General features: G+C 36.8%; 1 protein-coding gene across 1 annotated transcript; it reads left to right on the top strand.

Moving 5' to 3' along the window:
• The first annotated feature begins 11,413 nt into the window (after window positions 1-11,413).
• Window positions 11,414-16,411, top strand: LOC146384940 (excitatory amino acid transporter 3-like). The gene is made up of 11 exons (XM_084929908.1): window positions 11,414-11,579; window positions 12,013-12,111; window positions 12,532-12,640; window positions 14,051-14,093; window positions 14,192-14,254; window positions 14,338-14,513; window positions 14,719-14,829; window positions 14,928-15,050; window positions 15,168-15,359; window positions 16,029-16,163; window positions 16,291-16,411. Exons 1-11 carry the CDS (start codon window positions 11,414-11,416, stop codon window positions 16,409-16,411), a joined length of 1,338 nt encoding a protein of 445 aa, XP_084786034.1.
• The last annotated feature ends 5,209 nt before the right edge of the window (window positions 16,412-21,620 follow it).

Here is a 21,620-nt window from a genome sequence, read left to right as displayed (position 1 = left end):
TTAATGGTGAGGGGCATAAAGGCGCTTTTTGAATGACCAGCTGGTTCACCAGCTGACACCACTGGACGCACACCATCGGCGCACATCCAAACATGCAAAAAATGCAAGATGGTGGTGCGCACAGATACAGCGGCTCTATGCTCTCGACACACTGAACATGGTCTGTCCCTACTCGTTACAACATGTGGAAATGTCAGTGCTATGTCAGGGCGCACTATTTGACTCTCAGCTCTCATCATTTGATCAAAGGGCCAGTTGCATAATGCCATTATCTTCTGTGTAGCGAATTGCTGGAACGGGCAACCCAAACGCCACGTGTCCCTGTTGGTGGTGTGTGCAGGCCTACATACTGTCCTATTGAGCTACTAAACCCCGATCAATCAGTTTTCAGATTTAAGGGGTATGATGGCCGTCAGCTAACCGCAGCTGTTACTCTTTGCATTTTCCCCCGATATTTCTTTTCCACCAGTACTATGGGGTATTTGTGAATATCCATGACTGACCCGGCCAGTTGGTCTTTGGACAGGGTCACGGCAGTTTCAAGGTTAAAAAAAAAATCCCTTTCACTGACAGACTGAAGGAAAGCTCCTCAAAAATGGAGGGTCTTCAAGCTCCTCAGTGGCAGGAAAAGGTTTCCCGGACCCAGTGTTGTATATTTGTTTCCCAAAAGATTGAAATAGTGGAGAGAAATCAGGTTCTGAAACCATCCAGAAGACAAAGTCTCCAACTGGTTTGTGGAAGTCCAGTTTCTCCAAATTAATCAGCGGGTGAAATGTCTCTTCATGGATGGTTTTGATTCTGTTGTTGTTCACGAATAAAGCCCTCAAAGCAGCATATGAAAGAAAGTCATCTTTCATTGTTGTCTCCAGCGTGTTAAAAGAGAGATCGAGCTCAGTGATGAGTTTTGAAGCGGCTGCAGGGACTTCTCGAAGGTTTTGGCTCAAACGGTCGCAGGATGTTGTTCACAGTGGTGACACTGTTGACTGGTGATTGACAAGCACTGAGATACTAACATGACAAACACAAGAAACATCATGACTTATTCTCCTGAGTGCCTGCAAAACACAAAATCAAACTCAAAGCTTTTCTCTCAGGTGCTGGTGTGGCACAATCTAATGATAAGAAAGGTCATGCTAACAGCTTTTGGAGCACAGCTGCACAAAATAACAGCTTTTGGAGCACAAAATGCATTACAGGCAAACCCAGTACCCAAACATGTTAACAAGGATAAAGAAAAAATCTGAAACAAAAGCAGGTAGTGTGGTGATTTATGTTGTGAGGATGCTTTCACTCCCATCAAAGTCACCCAGTGTTGAGAACCCAAATGAGCCCAAAAACCTCAAGTGGCTGCAACCAACAGCGAACGTCAAGAAGTGGATACTTGCATGTTGAGCCAGAAACATGCAGAAAACCCAAAAGAGGCAAGACGGCACATCTTGGTCCCACTCAGGCAGTACGAACACCTGGAAAGAGGAGCCCACAGTTCAGACCCAAGGTCACTGGTAAGGACACCAGCCAGCCAGTTATAAGTCTAGTTTTAATTTTCATTTTAGTTAGTGTTATGGCCATTCTAGGGGTGGCCAGACCATAATATAAGGGTGATCCACCCCTGTCTGACCCCAAGCAGCACATCACACAACCAGTACAATTTTGATGGTGATTTATTTACAGTGATTGAATTCTAACAAAGGAAAGGAGCGAACTATAGCTTCGGGGTGGACCCCAAAACAACAAACAAAAGGGACCGTATCTAAAGGATGTACAAAACTTATTTATGAAAAGAATAAAACCAAATGACAATGTCTTATCTCCCTAACTAACAAAAACATGAGAAAAGGGTAATCAAATAAAAAGGCAGTCCACCCCTACATGCTCCTGTATAAAGAAACAGGTAACACAAAGCCTGCCGGTTGAGGTCCATGGCGGTGTCATCTTATATGTTGTCTCCAGGTCATGAGCCAATCTGTATGGGCCGTCCCATGGATGCACCAATCACGGAAAGGCACCTGCACACTCAGATTTACATATGAGACAACATTACAACAACAGTCGTAACATTAACTAAAAATGTTTTTCACCATCTCGTTTTAACTTCTGGTTTAGCTTCAGCTAACTAAAACTAAATGGGCCTTGGAAATAATCACATCTTAATAGAGTGAACCATAGACTGTATAAAAGATAGGACCATTGCAACTTTACTGCAGCACTTCACCCTTTCACATAGTCCCAGCTCTTCTCTGTCATGTTTTATGGTTCTGCAAATGTCTTCAGTTGGTGAAAGGTCTGGACTGCTGGTGTCTTGTTGTGCTTGCTATGCATCCCTGACTCGTTTCTTCTTTCTGCATCAAGTAAGGAATGTAGTGAAAGTTCCCAAGAGGTTAAAAACACCACTGAAAACATGCCATCAGACCTGAGTTGGGACACTTGGATTATGGAGCTTCTGGACCAAGAGAGTGGATGGGAGCATGTGTTTAACAAGTAAGAGTATAAGTCCCCCAAAATGTCCCTAACTAACAAAAACATGAGAAAAGGGTAATCAAATAAAAAGGCAGTCCACCCCTACATGCTCCTGTATAAAGAAACAGGTAACACAAAGCCTGCTGGTTGAGGTCCATGGCGGTGTCATCTTATGTTGTCTCCAGGTCAAGGAGACAACATATAACATGGATAGACAGACAGATTTCAAAATAGCCAGCTGGAATGTTAAGGGGTTGAATAACGGGATTAAGAGGAAGAAAATGTTAACATATCTAAAGTTATCAAGAGTTGATATAGCCTTTATTCAAGAAATGCACATGTGCAAGTCAGAAGCCTTAAAACTTAAATGTTCCTTGGTAGGTAAAGTCTTTTCCAGTCCTGGAACTGGTAAAAGTAGGGGAGTGTCGGTTCTGATTCATAAAGCAGTTAGCTTTACTGAAACAAAATTAATAACAGATAAGGAAGGTAGATTTATATTGGTTTATGGACAGCTACTGGACACACCAATAATTTTATGCAATATCTATGCACCTAATGCGGACATACTCGCCTTTTTTCATAACCTGTCACAGTATCTTTTGGAATTAGAAGGTGCACAAATAGTGGTAGGAGGAGATTTTAATCAAATACTGGATCAAGACCTAGATAGATCACTTCCTAGGAGAGGCACAGAGAGTAGATCTGTAGTTGCCATAAGGCAGATGACCTCAGATTTAGGTCTGAATGATATTTGGCGGACAATGCATCCAGAAGGCAGGGAATATTCCTTTTACTCTCCGCCTCATAATGTTTATACTAGAATCGACTACTTTCTTATTTCTGAAGCCTTAGTGAATAACTCTATAGATTCAAGTGTTGGTAATATAGTAATCTCGGACCATGTGCCAATTTTTCTATGTCTTGGAAATATTTTACAGATTCCTCAAAGCCGCAGATGGCATTTAAATGTGTCCTTAATTAAAGACTCTGGGTTTATTAAATTGATAAGAGATGAAATACAATTTTACAAACAGACAAATAAGCGAGAGGACACTACATTGGCTACTTGGTGGGATGCTATGAAGGCATACTTAAGGGGGAGGATAATTTCTTACGCTTCCTTTAAAAAGAAGGCAGCTAACAAGAATATCATTACGTTAGAAGCCAAATTAAAGGCACTTGAGGCAGTACATTCCCATACAAAAGACAGAGTTACGTTGAATAAAATCGTTAAAGTTAAATATAAGTTGAATGTACTGTACAACAGAAAGGCAGAATACGCTTTATTTCGCATTAATCAAGCATATTGGGAAATGGGAGAAAAGCCGAGTCGTTTATTAGCATACCGTCTTAAACAGAAAGACGGTATGAACCATATCCCAGGCATACGACAATCAGATGGGGTTATTTCAACTTCTATTAGACATATAAATGATGGATTCAGGGCCTTTTACAATAATCTTTATTCTACACAAGGGAGTTTAGATGAACAGAAATTCGAAGCATTCTTTACTGATTTAAACCTGCCACAGCTTTCTACTACTGACCAGCAGATTATAGATGCTCCAATTACAGTGGAGGAGATTACCCGTGCAATTAACAGTATGCCACTTAATAAAGCTCCAGGATTAGATGGGTTACCATTGGATTTCTATAGAGCATTTGAGGATATGTTAAGTCCCCTGTTGCTCGATGTTTATAATGAGGCGTTCAAAGTAGGCTCATTACCTCAGTCAATGCACTCTGGACTTATAACATTTATTCCTAAAACTGGGAAAGACCCTTTAGACCCAAGTGGTTACCGCCCCATATTTTTGCTGAATTCTGACCAAAAAATCTTGGCAAAGGTCTTAGCGGGTCGATTAAAAGTAGTAATGGTGAAAATAATTAATGCAGACCAATCTGGTTTTGTTCCAAACCGCTATGGTTCAGATAATATTAGGCGGTTGGTTAATTTGCAAAATTCTGTATATGATTCAGTATATCCAACAGTGGCCCTATCGCTGGATGCTGCAAAAGCTTTTGATTGTGTTGAGTGGGATTATCTGTTTAAGACATTATAAAAGTTTGGTTTTGGTGACAATTTTATTAGGTGGATAAAGATATTATATGATTCGCCTTCAGCGCGAGTATTGACGAATGGGCTCATATCAGACCTATTCCTTTTACAGAGATCCACAAGACGGGGCTGTCCCCTTAGCCCCGGTCTTTTTGTAATTGCTATAGAGCCTTTGGCACAAAAACTGAGAAATAATGTAAATATATTTGAAATTTCGATGGGTAATAGTCAACATAAGCTTCTATTATATGCAGATGATATGTTGTTACTCATGACCCAGCCTGGGAAGTCAATTCCAGCCCTATTAGAATGTATAGAAAGCTTTACGCTGCTTTCAGGGTATCGCGTCAACTGGGATAAATCAGAGGCAATGCCTAAGTCAGGACACTGCCCCCATACTTTATTTAAACAGTGGGAGTTTCGGTGGTCCGTGAATGGTTTGAGGTATTTGGGGATACAAATTACCTCGGATTACACTAAGATGGTTCGAGCAAATATGGAGCCAATGTTTGAAAGAATAAAAATGGAATTTGGTAGATGGTCCAGAGTACGTCTCACAATATGGGGTAAAATTAGTTGTATTAAGATGATGACTGCACCCATGATCTTTTATATTTTATCTAATATTCCATTACACATTCCAGATAAGTATTTCAAAGATCTAGACTTTTTAATCCGGCAGTTTCTTTGGGGTAGCTCACCGCATCGTTTAAGTATTAAGAAACTTCAAGCGAGTGCAAAACAAGGAGGTTTTTCATTGCCTAATTTCCAATGGTATTATTGGGTGATGAACGTGAAACAACTTAGAGCTTGGTTACCTACTGCACCAGTTAAACCCATCTGGTCCCATATAGAAACGGAAGTTAATGGCGGTATTTCTCCTTGGAGGGAGCTGTTTGATACCAGTCATAAAACTACCCATCCTATAATTGCAAAGACATTGTGGTTTAAATTACATAGGGCAGGTCGCTGGGACTTTATTAAATCACCTTCGGCAACCTTATGGAGTAATAAAAGAATTTTGATTGGAGGGACATCGGTTGACTGGTTACAGTGGCGTAAAGCAGGCATCCTTAATGTATCAGATTTATTTGACTGTGGGACTAAATGTTTTTTAAGCTTTGATAAAATTGTAGAGTTATATAAGTTGCAGCGTAATCAATTCTGGAGATATGTCCAAATACATAGTTCATTATCGAAGTGGCTGGGAACCCCCTTGAGTTGTCCTGTGGGCAGCCCTGTGGAAGTCCTGCTCTCAAGATCACCCTTGGGTAAAGGTACCAACGCTAAGATTTATCACTTATTGCAAGAACGGTCAGCTGACCCTCTCCTTAAAGTTAAGGGCTACTGGGCCCAGGACATGGCATTGGACATATCTTCAGTTGAATGGGATTCATTTTTTCAAAATGTTAATACTATGTGTAAAGAAACAGGCAGTAGATTTATTCAACTTAAGATAATCCATAGGTGGCATCGAACACCGCAACAATTGTATAAATGGAACCTGGCCTCTACGGACGAATGTTGGAGATGTGATGGTCAAAATGCTTCGATTTTACATATCTTATGGAGCTGTTCGGCACTTCGGGATTGGTGGGAAAATATAATGGAGGTAATTTTCAGTGTTTTAAAAAGGAGATTTGGTATCTCACCAAAACTGTCCATACTTGGTATAACCACAGAACTTTCTGATGGAGATTTTTCCAGTTATACAAAAAGATGGATTATTTTGGCTCTTACTACGGCCAAACGGGTCCTGCTAAGACATTGGCGGAAAAAGAACCCCCCTCCCTATGAAGAGTGGCTAAAGACAATGGCTAAGTTGGCGTCTTACGAAAAAGTGACTTATGGTTTATTAGACAAATTGCCTCAATATGATTGTATTTGGTCCCCTTTACAAGCTGGCTTTCTGTAACTTGAAGAACAGAGGAGTAATGACAGAGTGGTGGTGTGGGGATTGGTGTGCGAAGAAAGAATAGGATAACTTCCCTTTGTTTTGTTTGTTTGTTTTTTAAACTATTTATTTATGTAGTTATCCTTAAGCTCTGTTATTGAAGTTTAAAATGAAATAAATAAAAATTGTTGATGATAAAAAAAAAAAGTTTAAACTTCAAAGCTCATGCATACATGCACATCCAGTGCTCAGTGTCTAATTGTGTGTTTGTGTTTTTACCTTTTCGCAGTAGCGTAGTGAAACATTTGGGCGGTGGATAAATAATGGAAACAAATCAAACAAATGACCATAATTTCCTAACCGTAGGGGCTAGAACGGTCATTCTTACACCGTTTTGTTCAGAAGAGATGGGGGAATCTTAAAGTGTTGACAATTTATCATTAAAATATGAATTATTAAAGATATTTGACTTCTAATGCACCATAACTGAGTAGAGCAAAGCAAAAACTGCCTTGACTTGCCCTCAAACAACGCTTTCTAACTCTAAATCTATTTGGAGTATCAATATCATTCTTTCACCGTAAGAGACAGCAGGCTTTGGTGAACAATCATGGAAATTTTCAGGTCTCTGTGGAAATCCATTAAAAAGATATGACGAGAGAAAAAAGTGGTTCATTTCCAGAGTTTGAAATCTGAAGAAATCTGAGCGAAGGACGAATTTCCTACCCTCAAACAAGTCTAACTCATTTCAGAACGGTAATAGGTGAGAAAGAAATTCTTGAATTGTGAGCGTCAGGAGTGTCTGAAGATATACTGGGACAAGCCTTATGTCTTAACTTTGCTTCGTTAAGGAGATATGACGATTCGAATATGCCTCTCATTACAGAAATCAAGCGGTGATTTTGAACAAGCTCTCCATTGACTTTCTATGGAGAGTTTTGCGACTTTGTGTTGGTCTGAGGAGATTTGCCAAAATTCTATAAATCCCACAACAATGATAGTGACATTTTCGGAAAGCCAGCAAAAATACCTACGTTTTGATGTATAATTTGTGGAAGTTGAGTGAAAATTGAGCAAGTAGCAAGAAGTTTTTCGGACATGAAGAGAAGACTGCAAAACCTTCAGTGGCACACTGGAATCCAAGTGCATAGCAACCATAACAACGCATGTATTTTGTGAAAAAAATCACAATTTTGCAACTGAAAACTTTAAGAGGCATAAAAGTAAAACGGTAAAAGATTTGAAAAAGCTGATTTATACCTGAATAGCCCAATAATTTCAGAACATTTTAAAGTTTGAATGGTTGTTCTACGTGAAAATATGAGGAAGTAGTTAAGTTTCAAAAACAAGCAAATTTTAGCAGAATTGCAGAAGTTTCCCATTCATTTCAATGGGACAAATTAAGCTTAATATTTTAAAAAGTATAATAGTGAAAAATACCAAAAGACATAGCACACATTAGCAGAAATAGCAGAATAGTTTAAAATTTGAACGGTGAAAATCGGCTGAAAATTGTGGAAGTAGTTAAGTGCCAAAAAGTGTACGGAAGTCCTAAGAGGAACTCAATAGTGTGGATGCTTAAAGCATCCACACAATTAGTCATTGTCAATTGTTGATTTGTCCTGTTCTCATTGTATGATGATGGCTGTTTGGTAGCCGTTTGCATACAATGCATACTCTCCCTCTCTTCGTGTGTGTGTGTGTGTTTCTCTGGTGAATTTCAACAACAGTTTTATGTTAATGTACAATCCTTAATATGTTTTATGTGTGTGTGGGGTGGGGGTGTGGGGGGGGGGGGTAGTCACGAGTAATTTGAGGATTTAAACAACAAAGAAACAACAAAAACAAAAAACAAAAAACAAAAAAACAAAAACCTCCGGATCTAATAAACATCTGAACACCTTATAATGGCTATAAGGTCTACATATTTCAAAGTAGCTGCACTAGCTGTACACAGCTTATTTGAAGGGTGGTCAAAGTAACTCAAGTACTTTCGCCATCCAAGCTCCTGTTCGGTGTGACATCAGTTGACTATTTTGGCTGATTTGTTTCCTCTTTACAAAAAATAAGAAAATGGAGTGCATCCTAAGCTTTTGCAGAAAGTGCTGGCATTCTTGTATCCACAGAAGAAATGTGTTAACCATTTTGTCTGACAGGTGTTTTCTTGAGTAAGTGAAAACGGTTATTTAATTACTGCAATTAATGATAGCGACAGCTGTTGACCATTTATGGCCATAAACTGTACATGGGCAAAGCTAATGCTAGCTGGCTATTAAGTATGCTAAATCCCGAAGCTTATAATGGGTCTTTGACTTATGAGGTCACTTCTATACACTGGCTTTATAAAATAAATAATTAAAGCTGAACTGAATTTGAACATTCCGGTTGAAGTTATTTTGAGAACACTAGCAAAAAAAACTTTAACAGTACTTTTAAATACAAGTAATAAAGCAGTTAGCAATTGAGCTAATATAATGCTAATTTTGCTACTTGTTAAATTTTACTAAAACAGTAATAATGTACAGCCTTAGCAGGAAGAAAACGGGGGCTTAAAAATATTTCAAACAGGCTTTGGGTTTTAATGCACCTTAAATTCTTTTAGAGTGGATTTAGTTCATACCTTGATTTGAAGTTGATTTTGGAAGTTATGGGTGTTAACTGTTAACTAACAGTGAATTAAGCTAATCAAACTTCAACCCATTAAATGTGGGATGATGAGCAAGATTGTGTGGGCTCTTTATATATGCAGGGGGCTAATGCTATGAGAATTTACGTTTTAATAAGAATACAAAACTTAAAAAAAATGAACACAGGTGACTGTAGATGACAAATGTGGCATTTGGCATGTTAAGGGCTATTTGAGTGCAACGAACACAGCTCCTTTATTGTAAATACCATAAGGGTGTAAAACAAAGCTAGAATTCGTTCTTGTGGATTTATGTATTCACCTTTTCTCTCTATCTAATTTTTTCACCTGGTTTTCTATCTTGCAATCATAGGTTTAGTAAGGAGGCTTACATAAATGATCACATTTCGTTTTGTAGCCACACATTTCTTGTGAAATTCAAAAGATCTACATAGCTTAGGATTTGGTTGTGACCACCAAATCAGTGTAAGCAGCAAAAATTGTGACACTTTAACGTGCACATAGCCCATGATGACATTATTCTGTTTTCTTCAGTCATTGAATAAAACCCAAGCTTTATGAACCTGTATGAGCTACATTGATGACTTTAGAAAACTAGAGCCATTATGTGGACGATCAATAAACTGAAAACTGTAGAAGTGGAGGGGAAAAAATAGTTGCTGCAGCTATTTACAGCAAATTAACAGCATCTGAACATCATGTTCTGAAGAAGCAAAAATACTGTGTGCCAAGGTCTCTTCAGAAATGGTGGTTGTAAACAACTCATTATTAAGGGAAGGAACATGGGACAAAAAGTTAATTTATGCCAAATTACACAAGAACTGAACAGAAACTTTGTGACAACAGGTTGTATGGTGGTATGAATCAAAATGTGAGGTTTTGGATTAATTTTTGTCAGTATGTATGATAGAGGCCAGGAGAGAGGTACAACAATGTGTGTCTACCTGCTAGCTTTAAAGTACAGTGGAGGTTCGGACATTCAAATTGATGAAATCGTGGATTGTGCCAGATTTTTATCCATCATATTATACCAAAGAGTGAAAAAGTCTGATTTGTAACAAGTACATTTTTCAACATGACTGTAACACACTGGAACTGTTGTGTTTTAAATAATAAGAACTGTATTTTTCTGTATGCTTGTACCAGATTCAAGAAATTCCTCCACTTATATCCCACTTTCCTACCAAAATACAAAAGAATGAAGGGTGGCACAAGACTTTGGAAATTTCTGCATATTTCCCTATAGTTAAGTTAGTTCTATACAAAACAAACAGCTTTTAGAAAAGCTTTAACTATTTAGGAATTACTGGCAGTTTTAAAGAAAATATCTTATTCTCAGAGCATCAGAAGTAAAATAAAAAGTTGGAAAAACTAACATCACTTCATTCTCTTCCACTTATCCTTATCAGGGTCACAGGGGTTGGAGCCTTCCCCAGCTACCATAGGACAAAATGCAGCATAAACCCTGCCAATCTGATGCAATGCTAACACAGAGAGGCGGGAAACAATTTACACTGAGATCCACACCTATGGGCAATTTAGAATCACCAGTTAACCTAACCCCACAAACAGCAAGTCTTTTGGAAGAAACTGGGGTACCTGGAGAGGACCCACACAAACATAGGGAGAGCATGCAAACTCCATACAGATACTGGCGTCGAACTCAGGACTTTTGTGCTATAAGGCAACAGTGCTAACCCCCACAACACCATGCTGTCCACAAATGAACATAACTACAAATATAAAGACATTTTTTTTTACTTGGATGATAAAACTTTGCAGCTAATGTATCCCTGAGGTCTGCCAGGCCTTTCAGTTGCTGCTTGTTTGTGGATCTCTCTCCTTTTAGTTTTGCCTTCAGTAACTGGGTGGGTGGAGATTGGCTGACTGACTTGGCCATTAAAGAATAAACAGTTTCTTTATCTCACTTTATAAAGTTTTTGCTACCTCTTTAATTTCATTTGGGTTATAAACCTAGTGATGACTGCCTTCACTTGCATCGGCATCTCTTTGGACCTTGTATTGAGAGTTCAAGTGAAAAAATACCAAATACAAAATAATCACTTGGAATCAACTCCAGATCTTTTATATGATTAATTTTTCATGGGATAATATGGGAACAGGCCTCACCTGACCATGAAACAGCTTTTCAGTCAAATATTCAATTATGTTTGAGCCTCTGAAAATGGGGGCTACGTATAAAACTTACTGTAATTCCTAGTTAATGAATTTAAAAAAAACTTTCTGAAACCTATTGATTTAAATCTGAAACTGAATTTTGGTTGTTTGATTTAAAATTCAGTGTTGTGTTATATAAAGAGAAAATTACAAAAATTGTGTCATTGTCCAATTACTTATGGATCCAACTGTATTGCTGTATCTCAAAGGTGTAGGTATGGGTGCAATTTTGAGGACCTACGCCAAGCTGACAAAGTTTCAAAGAATCTATATCGGCTTCCCAGGAGAAATACTGATGCGGATGCTTCAGTTGGTCACTGTTCCTCTCATTGTGTCAAGTGTGATTATGGGTAAGCCATGAGTACTTTTCCTACCAACTATTACATTAACTCCCACATTTTCTACACCTGGATTTTAAATGACCAAAGTGGTTGTTTGTCAAATGTCTGATAATAATCAATAATAAATATATCTAAGAATAATTCTCCTTGCAGTTTTAAATTTAACAATGAAAACTGACATAATGACAATCCTATATGAAATTTTAAATAAAGTTACATTTTGACAGTGGTCTGAGACACATCACTCCACAGCTCGCTGATCAAACAAACTGCAGTGGTTTCAATGTGGACGCAACACAGAAAGATTTATGATCAGGAAAATGTAATATTTTTCTTCTTTTAGGTATTATATGGTTTGGACACTGTATTTTCTTTAGCCGTATTGTAAAGTAATTTTACTGTTTTTTTTCTTTGTATTATTTTTATACCATGTCTTTAACCGGGGTTTGTGGTGTAAGTGTTGGCATATCCAGAAGAATCACTGCACGAGCGATAATATACTTTGTCTCAACCACTGTTTTGTCTGTAGGTGTAGGTAAGAGAAATTTTGTTTTAGCTTCAAGAATCTTTGCTTATCTTTTAAGACCTTTGTTTTTCTATGTTAAAGCATTAGACTTCCCAAAAATATTATCTGTATATCTGTGCACTCCATAGTGTTTGGGACAATGACACATTTTTTTTGCCTCTGTTCACCACCGCAGGGGATTATAAATCAAACAATCAATTTAACAAAAGGTAAAAAGTTATATCTGTTTTTGTACATGGTTATGGAAGAGCATGGTCTTTTGGGTTGAGATAAGGCAATTGATCACCATATTGATTGTTTGATTTACAATCCACTATGATAGTCTACAGAGGCAAAACTAATAAATCTAGACCTGCTTAAGCAGAGTGCGTTGTTTTTGTTGCTACAGAATATTTATTTCTCTGTTAAAACTCTTATTATATATTGTAGGAATATTGTTGGTAGTGGTGATCAAGCCTGGGATCAGTCATGACACTGTTTTTGATGATGACGATGATAAAGCCTTCTCAACAGTCGATGTCTTGTTGGATCTAATAAGGTAAGAAGAAAGTTTGTTTTCTCAGAATCCTTCCTAACTCTTACTTTTCTTGCATTTATTTAGGTGTCATTTTCCAGTTTAGCATGATTTAGATCAGTCAATCAAATCCTTTAATCTGAGAAAAACTTCTTTAACTTTATAAAAACAAACAAATATATATTTTCTCTTAATGTGCATTGCTGCAGCTCTCATTTTCACCCTCTGTCTGAAACAACTGGTTTTTGCTCATCTTTGATGAAATGGGGAGTCTGTTGTGATTGGTCAGCTGGCCTAGCTAAAATGGAAATAAAAAAAATCAAATTTAATCTGTGTTTCGTGGCGCACAATAGATTCAGGAACAGAAACGGAAGAAACTGCTACATTATATAATCCTACATTATATTGATGTAATGGAATGTTGTTACCATTTCTAACATTATTTGCGTTGTGTGTAGTGTCAGACAATCCTAAGAAAGTTGAGCTGCACTGTCGCACAGGAGATGGAATGAAAACACAGCATCAAACAACAACACATCTCTCTTCTCTTTTCTTTCTTCTGACCCCCCAAACAGTTTAGGCAGACAGCTAACCCTCCTTGAGCCTGGTTTTGCTGCAGGCCTCCTGCTATTAAAAGGGAGTTCTCCCCCCCCCCCATTGCCAAGTCTTTGCTTATAGGGGATTTTCTCTAATGTTGCTAATATTATAAGGTCTTTATAAAGCAATTTAACATTACTCTTGCTCTGAGTTGGTGATTTATAAATAAAATTACATTGACATTGTACCTTTGCATTGAGTTTTAGCATAATCTATGGAAATACTATCAAATCTGCTGATTAGAAATGGTAGTCACATTTCTTCTCTAATATGTTAACATTAGTAATAGTTTTCATTTTGTTTTGGTAGCATTGCCACTAAGAATAAAAGCCCATATTTTTCCTCAGATGCTGTAAGGGTTTGAGACTCCTGAAACTTAACTCCTAACTCTGACATTTCTCAGTCCTAAAGTTTGTCATGCTTTGCTTGTGCCTGAGACATTTCAGAGTTAAAATTTGAAGCAGTTTCTGTCTTCTGTTGGAGAAAACTACTCTCGCGGACTTTTGCCCTTTCTCCCTTCGCATAGTTTTATATAAACATTATATGCAGTATTGTTAAAAAAACAAACAAAAAAAAAACCTCATGGCAATAATCCAATAATAAATGGCAGTTTATTATTGGCAATAATAAATTTGTTTGGCTCCAACCTGCAGTGACTCTAAGTTGCATAAGCAGCTATATGTGAGGCTTTCTTTTAAGTAACATATGTGTTAATGTTTAACAAAGGTTTAGATTATAACTTTATAGCACCACTTTTCTCTTTTAAGTGGTTCAACACTAAACACCAACTAATAGCTTTTATCTTCTATGATGGTTGTTTTCTTGACTCTTTTTCAGAAATATGGTGCCAAAAAACCTGGTTCTGTCAAGCTTTAAACAGGTATGTTTTATTACTTACACCAAGCAGACAATCTGATATTCATGGTTATTTATTAATTATGTTAATTATTCTTATTTATATTGTTTTTTTCTCATTAGTACAAGACCCAGAAGGTGTTGGTGAACATTGAATCAGACAATAACAATTCTACCTCTGACACGGTAAATGATTTGTGAAATCACAGTGATGACTTCCGTTGGAAAGTTGATCTCAATGAATTTCTCATTTTTTATTTCAGGAAGAGACGCAAGTACGTCTAGTGGGCAAATACATTGATGGACTTAATACACTGGGGGTGATTGGAATGTCTTTTATTTTTGGCCTGGCCCTCCGGAACATGGGCGACACAGGGAAACTCCTCATGGATATCATCAGCGCCATTAACGAAGCCACCAAGGACGTGGTTAAGATAATAATTGGGTACACTGATATAGTTCCTACAAGGAGGCCATTCAACACCTAAGAGATAGCATGCAAAGATTTAAATTATATAGGTGGACTGATTTCCTGATTGTCGTACATTATCAAAAACAAATCATTTTTTCAGGGTGTAAAAACTAACACATTTAATGTTAACTGGCTTTTCAAATAAACCCATTAATTTAATTCTATTGTTTCCTTTTAGCTTTTTGCCTATAGGAGTAATGTTCATGACTGCAAGTTACGTCATTGAGGTTGGGGAAAAGTGGGATGCTGTCCTCAAACTGGGAAAGTTTACGGCAGTGGTTATTACTGGGTATGTTTAATGTAAATGCATACTTTACTAGCACCTTCTTGTCAGTAAGTACAATTGGAATAACTCGTATTCATATTGTATTTTTTGTCTGTTTTTAGGCTGTTCATCCATGCAGGAGTAATTTTACCACTGATCTATGTCATGTTTGTGAGACAAAACCCCTTTCCCATCATAAAAGGCGTTTCTCCGGCCTTGCTGAAGACCTTGCTCATCTCACGCAGGTTAGAATTTTAGAACTCTGTATAATACCGTATCACAGAGATGACTTATATTGATATAAAGAAAACATATAGATGCTTACAGATGTTAAAGAACAAACCATACACTGTGTTTTCAAGCCATGCAGTCTCACTGACTTATACGTGCTGTGAGGAAATAATCAAGGTTGACAAAAGAATCACTCGCTTCATGCTGCCTATTGGGATCAATGCCAATATGGATGGAACAGCCCTTTATGAAGTAGCTGCGGCAGTTTTCATTGCCCAGCTTAATAGCATGAGATTAAACTGGAGCCAGCTATTTACCATTGGGTAAGTGACAGTAATATTCCTTTTTCCATTCTCTTTGTCTTTTCTGATTAAACAGAAATGTTTCTTGTATGTTTCAACATTGATTGGATCTTATTTAAAACAAAAATCTTTTTATAAAAATCTTTTTTCTGTAGCATGATTGTACCAGACACGTAGAAATCTCACGTTTTAGTTGATTTCCTATCAAACATATTTTTGTCCCAAATACTGATGGATTGGAATAGTTAGAATCGTCCTGTATAATATTGTTTTTTTACTAGATCGTGTGAAATGGTAGATTTATGTATAATGCCTCAGCTTCTTTGGGCAACTATTATTGTTTCAAGAGGTTTCCAAATATTTGTCTTTGAAAGATTCCAGCCAATTCTGTAGATCTGAAGCTATTTTTTCCAATAGCCATATCAAATATGTAAGCCTAATGAAATTGCTTTGTGTACATTTAGAATGTAGAAGCCAACCAGAAGACAGAAATCAAAATCTTAGAAAGATTAACTCCATGAATGTCAGATTAAACCTCATAGATACCCTACCACCTACTATCCTGCCTATTGTAAATTTTCACATTTGCCTTCAGTCTCATTTTTAGCATGGAACTGAAGGCAGTACAGTATACAGCTGTATATTATTTTGTATTCAATAGTGGTGTTCTGCTATGTGTGTTGTCTACAGCGTGATGGTGGCAGTGTCTGCTATAGGAGAAGCAGGAATCCCGGCTACTGGAATGGCGATGACTCTCTTCATTTTGACAGTAGTTGGGATTCCTGTGAGGGATGCTTCCCTTTTGCTGGTTATAGAATGGTTGCTGTGAGTTGAAGAAATGTTTTTGATGTTATTGCTACTCTTGCCTTGCCTGAGACCTCACGTAAAGAAGCAGTATCAAAGGTGCTGATAAACCATGCTTTCTGAGCTCTCTGTACTTTGTATCTTTTAGAGATCGCTGCAATGCTACTGTTAATGTTCTGGGAGACTGCGTTGGCACGGCGCTCATACAGCACCTGTCAAGACAAGAACTGCAAAAAATGGATGAGCTAGGAATTCACCATCCCAGGTGAAGTTTTAATTTGTGTTTTTGGTGAATTTGAAGAAACATAAAAAAAAATAAGTCATTATAAATGGGTACACCAGCAGTCAGAAAATAGTTTTCAGTCTTTAGTTGAATATGTAACTCATTAGTTAGTTGTTGGATTCTGTCTGAAGTTGGGTGGACACAGCGGGACACTTTAATCATAAATGGACGTGTTTTGCTACAGGACAAGTGGGAGATTACAATGTGAAAAGGACATTTTTCCTGCGCTGTGGGAGTTGAAAAAGGCAGGTAAAGGTTCTGCTCACAGCTACTCATATCCAGAGATGGGCAGTACATTAATCCGATTACTTTTTTCAAGTAACGAGTAAAGTAGGGGATTACTATTGCAAAAACGGTAATTAGATTACCGTTACTTTCCCACAGGAACGCTGCGTTACTGCGTTACTAAAACCGTGATTTTTTTGCAAGAATGTCTCATGACAGTGACGTAGGCAAGTGCGACATTCGTGACAACAGCTGTGTGCAGATCAACAATGGATCGAGTGCGGGAGAGAGTATGAGCCTGCAGCGTTTAAAGCTTGGAAGTACTGACCTTATTTTGAGTTTGATTCCATAAAAAGTGACAAAAACATTAGTGTCCGTTGTGCGTGGGAAGAAAACTTCTTTTTACAGCGAAAAAACCCCTAAACTTCCAAGCAAGCACCGAGTGCGCTACAACGTAATGGGAAATTCACAGAGAAACTCGCGGATTCTTCCACTGACCGCTGCCGCACACCTGCACCAGGGTAAACCTCCGCCTACCCAACTCCTGCTTTACAGGTGAAAATAGAGCAAAAGGACCGCTAGTCTTTGACTTTATTTATTTTCTGCTGTGTTTTACTTGCATCTATTTGAAAGAGTGGGTGTAAACACACACACACACAAAAAAAATTATGTGCTGGAATGTGCAGAAAATAGGTTTAAATAGGTTTAAAACAAATTTCTTCCAGTCAGAGAATGTTGCATATAATTAAATTTTTGCTTGATGCATAAAGTTAAAAGATTAAAACTAATAAAACAAGTTTTAAAAGGGGACTTTTCCATTTGATTAAATTTTGTATGATGGATTGTAGAAAAAGTAGAATTGGGCTGAAAGATCTATCGCTTTATTACCTATTCACGTTGTAAATCGTGTTTTTAAAAAGTAACTAAGTAAGTAATTAATTACTTTTGAAAATAAGTAATCAGTAAAGTAACGGGATTACTTTTTTGGGGAAGTAATCAGTAATTAGTTACTGATTACTTTTTTCAAGTAACTTGACCAACACTGCTCATATCTGATATCTACAATATATGTCATTCAGAGACCGGACATCAAAATGTGACATTGAGGATATCCATTCAGCCTCTACCAGCAGCCACGAGGTTGTTACGTCGACACAAAAGCCAAATGAACTGCCTGGGGTTGTCCTGTAACCGCAACTTGAAGGATATTTTCCTTGGGAACATGGACTGCAGTGGAACATAATTTTATGTTGTTGTTATTCTGTTACTCTTTTATTAAATTTAATTTATTTTTATGGGTTCTTGGAAATAAGCCCCAATGAATTGTTTGATATATTTGGAGTCCAACTATATGTCAAATGTAGTATTTATTTATTTCTTACTTGAATTTATTTCCCAACTTGTATTTGTGTGTATTTTGTCTTGTTTATGCAGCATAAAAAGCTGGAAAGTAATTGTAACTTATACAAACTCGCTAATAATATAAAAGAATAAATAAAATAAATAAATAAATAATAATCTATACATTTTAAGAACATTCCTTAAAAAATAAATAAATATATATCTATATATATATATATATAGATAGATAGAGATAGATAGAGAGATAGATATAGATATATGCGCATATTGGCATTTATTTCTTATAGAAGGTGTTGTCTTGATGTGCTATAGTTTTCAGCTGATCTCAATAAATATCTATATAAAAATTTAAAAAACAAAAGTATTGTTCTCTGATTACATTGATATATTAGGACATTTAAAAAATAACTTTTAAAAACGTTTTTCCCTTGCAAGCCATCTGGAACAACAAATGTGTGAAATGTCATAATATGTCAACAAATAATGATATAATAATGATGAATCGGATAATAAAACAAGCAGGTTGTGTGTTTTTGGAACAAACTTGCAATAATTTTAAATCTCTAATCTAAAGTCCACTCTGTGATCTCTGGTGGCATACCTGTAGAAGAAGTTACTACCTTTCTTGTACCACAGCATGGGCTGCACAGTAAAGCAGGTTAATCTTAACATGAGCCTCCATATAAATTAGTAGACTTGTTATGGGTAACACTGTTGTTATGGGAAACTCAGAAATAAATGTTTATTATTTATTTATTGACTCATTTGTCACTTGACAAACATGACACGATTTCCCTTTACACTGCAGGATTTCCACGTTAAATGTTTTTGTAGTATCTATTGAGTCTCTATTGCCATCTAGTGGTGGTAAAAATTGCAAGCTTCCGAACAGGACACTGGAGCCACACCTAGAAAATACTGTGTGATGTTCGCTGGTTTAGATTGTGTGGCAATGCAAATTATTTTAAGGAAAACAGAAGTATTGTTTTTTTAAGAAAAAGTTCCACATATGATGACAGATATACATTCCAAAACAAACAAAAAAATTGGGCCTAACTAAAGCTTACAATTAAAGTTTTATAGTTTGATGTCCATTTACTCCATTAAACTTACTGTTTTACAATGGCTGGTTATGGAAGTTTCTATCAAAGGTGCATAATGATGTTTTGCTGATGTGGCAAATGGAGTGCAAATAAAGAATGCTTGATGTTTTCTTTGAGCACACATCATCTGGGTTCTCTATTTTTACAGTTACTTTCAACTAAAGTGAGATAATTTAAAATGTATAGGTATTTACCCCTAAGTTGACTTAGAGAAGTCCCAGGTGTAGCTCATTACATCAATAATACAAATATCCCACTCAAAATAAGCATGCAAATTTGTATGCCTATTTTCAACATTCTCTTTTTTGATGAATGTTTTCTTTTATCTTTAATAGATGTTTTATGAAATAGCTTAACAAACCTCTAGGTTATTTTCTCATATTTGAACTGTTGGGATAAAATGAGATTTAATGATGGAGAAATGTTACTTTCAGCAAGCAAACAGGTAATAAAAGAGGCAATAGGAAAAACATTGATTTTATCTGCATTTATGGCAAAGTGGGTAAAGTCCCCCCTTTGTGAAAGACATTAGATCAACCTTTACAACAGCGGACAAATACAGAGTTAAGTGACAACTTTATATCAAATCATTTTCTGACACTTTTCAGTGGATCAACAAAGTGGAAAATGTTGTTTACATCAAGCATCAGCTAATCAACATAAAATAAATAGACAGCTTCCAGAGCACTCAAAAATGCAGTCGTCTTCTCTTTCATGCCAGTAAAGAAAATGGATACATTTTAAGAATGTGCCTTTAAATCTCATCAAATACAAATGAGCTGATTACATTTTGTGGGATCAGGTTTAACGTAAGCACATATTTAAAAAGGACAAAAACAAAAGCATCTGATGTCCTTCTTTACACAAAAGCTGTGTGATATTTGTTACATATCAGGTCTTTCACTCATTGTGTTCATAGGTATGCTTGCCCATAATTTATGCCATCATGTTAAAAATATTGATTTAAACATCAAGAATCTGGACACCATGTAGAAATTTAGTGACAAAACAGCAAGACACCAATAACGTCTTCCTCACAATTATAATTGGAACTGAACTCTAAAACTACCAGTCCAGTAATATTCAGACACAACATTTGTGTTAGTAGACATCAAAATTACAAAATCATCAAGAAACTAATAAATCAATGGTCTAATGTTTTGACCGTGAACTGGACAACCACACCCTACTTTCCTCAGACCTCAGTCCCAGATTCATCTGCTTTTCACTTTTGTTTGATTATTGTTATTTCAGCAAATCTACTTTTCTCTCCCATCCAAGGCTCTCAGACGCACTTTTAAGAAAATGGATTCTTTCCTGAACACAACATTCACAGGACTACAACACGTTCCCACAGCCACTTTATTTTAGGATCTTGAGCTAATTTTCACAAATTAGCTGATGCAGATTGTTTGGACTCAAAGTTCAGTATTGCTGATTCACCCAGTTTCCTACTTTAGTCAGTTTTTCATTTAGCTCTCATCTCCAACACATCACAACTCCTCTTTTACTCTTTCCTTCTCAGTGTTATATACTTGGAAACACCTCTTGAGGTATTTACAGTCCCCTTTCTGCTTGTTCTCTTGTTATCATAACCACAATATAGGCTCCCTTTGATCACTGGTCCAGTTTAGAGTCTTATATGTTCTGAGGCTCCAAGGGATATTTAACATGGGCCAGAAGGTGTCATTACAGGAAAAATGCTTATTGGTTAATAAATAGTTATAAACCTATTAATCAGTGGTGAAAACTGATGGTCTGACTAGTTTTTTCACTGGCTAACTTCGCCGTCACTCAGATGTCTGTTTACGAATATGAAGATCCTTTCCCAGTGCACTCATACAGTAACCAAAAACAAAAATGTAAAACTAACAGTGTAACTCATTCTTTGTGTAATATTTTGATTTATTTTTGCCTCTAATAAATATTGTGCTTTTACTGTAAATACATCATTTTTTTCAGATATCTTATTAGCACTTTTATGAACCTAAAATCTGCCTGTGTAAGACAGAAGCAGTGATGGAGCAGCAGAGCATGGGAGGAAGGATGTTATGAATTGCTGTAAAACGTGGCACTCTTGTGCCAGTTAACTTGACTGAAGCAGACAGTCACCTCCATTATAGCAGATTGAAATCTCCACTGGGCCGTGTAAGGGAGTAATGTGTTAGTTATATGGCCTGTGCTGTGATGGATTTATGCACATGCTAACTGCATCAATGATAGACCTTGGATAAATCTCTCCATTTTTATTTTTAACGTGAATATTTCTGTCTTGTGGGAAGGACTATGCAGTCAGAAAATCATATGCTTTGCATCAAACTCAGCTGAAAATTCGAGATTATAAAAAGATACAAAAAGAAAAAAACTACCAGAATCTCCACGACAAGTCAGTGATTAACAATCATAATCACTGAATCTGCAGTGGTTTATTTATGAGACACAAGCATACATTTCTAAAGGAGGAGCAGAATGTTAATGACTTCTTCATATGATTGTTTTCCCACC

This window comes from Perissodus microlepis, chromosome 6 (genome assembly GCF_051167445.1).
Source record: "Perissodus microlepis isolate ML-2025 ecotype Zambia chromosome 6, ASM5116744v1, whole genome shotgun sequence".
Lineage (NCBI taxonomy): Eukaryota > Metazoa > Chordata > Actinopteri > Cichliformes > Cichlidae > Perissodus > Perissodus microlepis.
The sequence above is the reverse complement of the archived record's forward strand: the minus strand, read 5'-3'. Positions and strand labels throughout refer to the sequence as shown.

Excerpts from the sequence above, each read along its gene's own strand:
- LOC146384940 (XM_084929908.1), top strand. The coding sequence starts at position 11,414 with ATGGATCCAACTGTATTGCTGTATCTCAAAGGTGTAGGTATGGGTGCA. Across the intron at positions 12,641-14,050 it reads GTCTTGTTGGATCTAATAAG|AAATATGGTGCCAAAAAACC; the intron begins GTAAGAAGAAAG and ends ACTCTTTTTCAG. Across the intron at positions 16,164-16,290 it reads CTGGTTATAGAATGGTTGCT|AGATCGCTGCAATGCTACTG; the intron begins GTGAGTTGAAGA and ends TGTATCTTTTAG.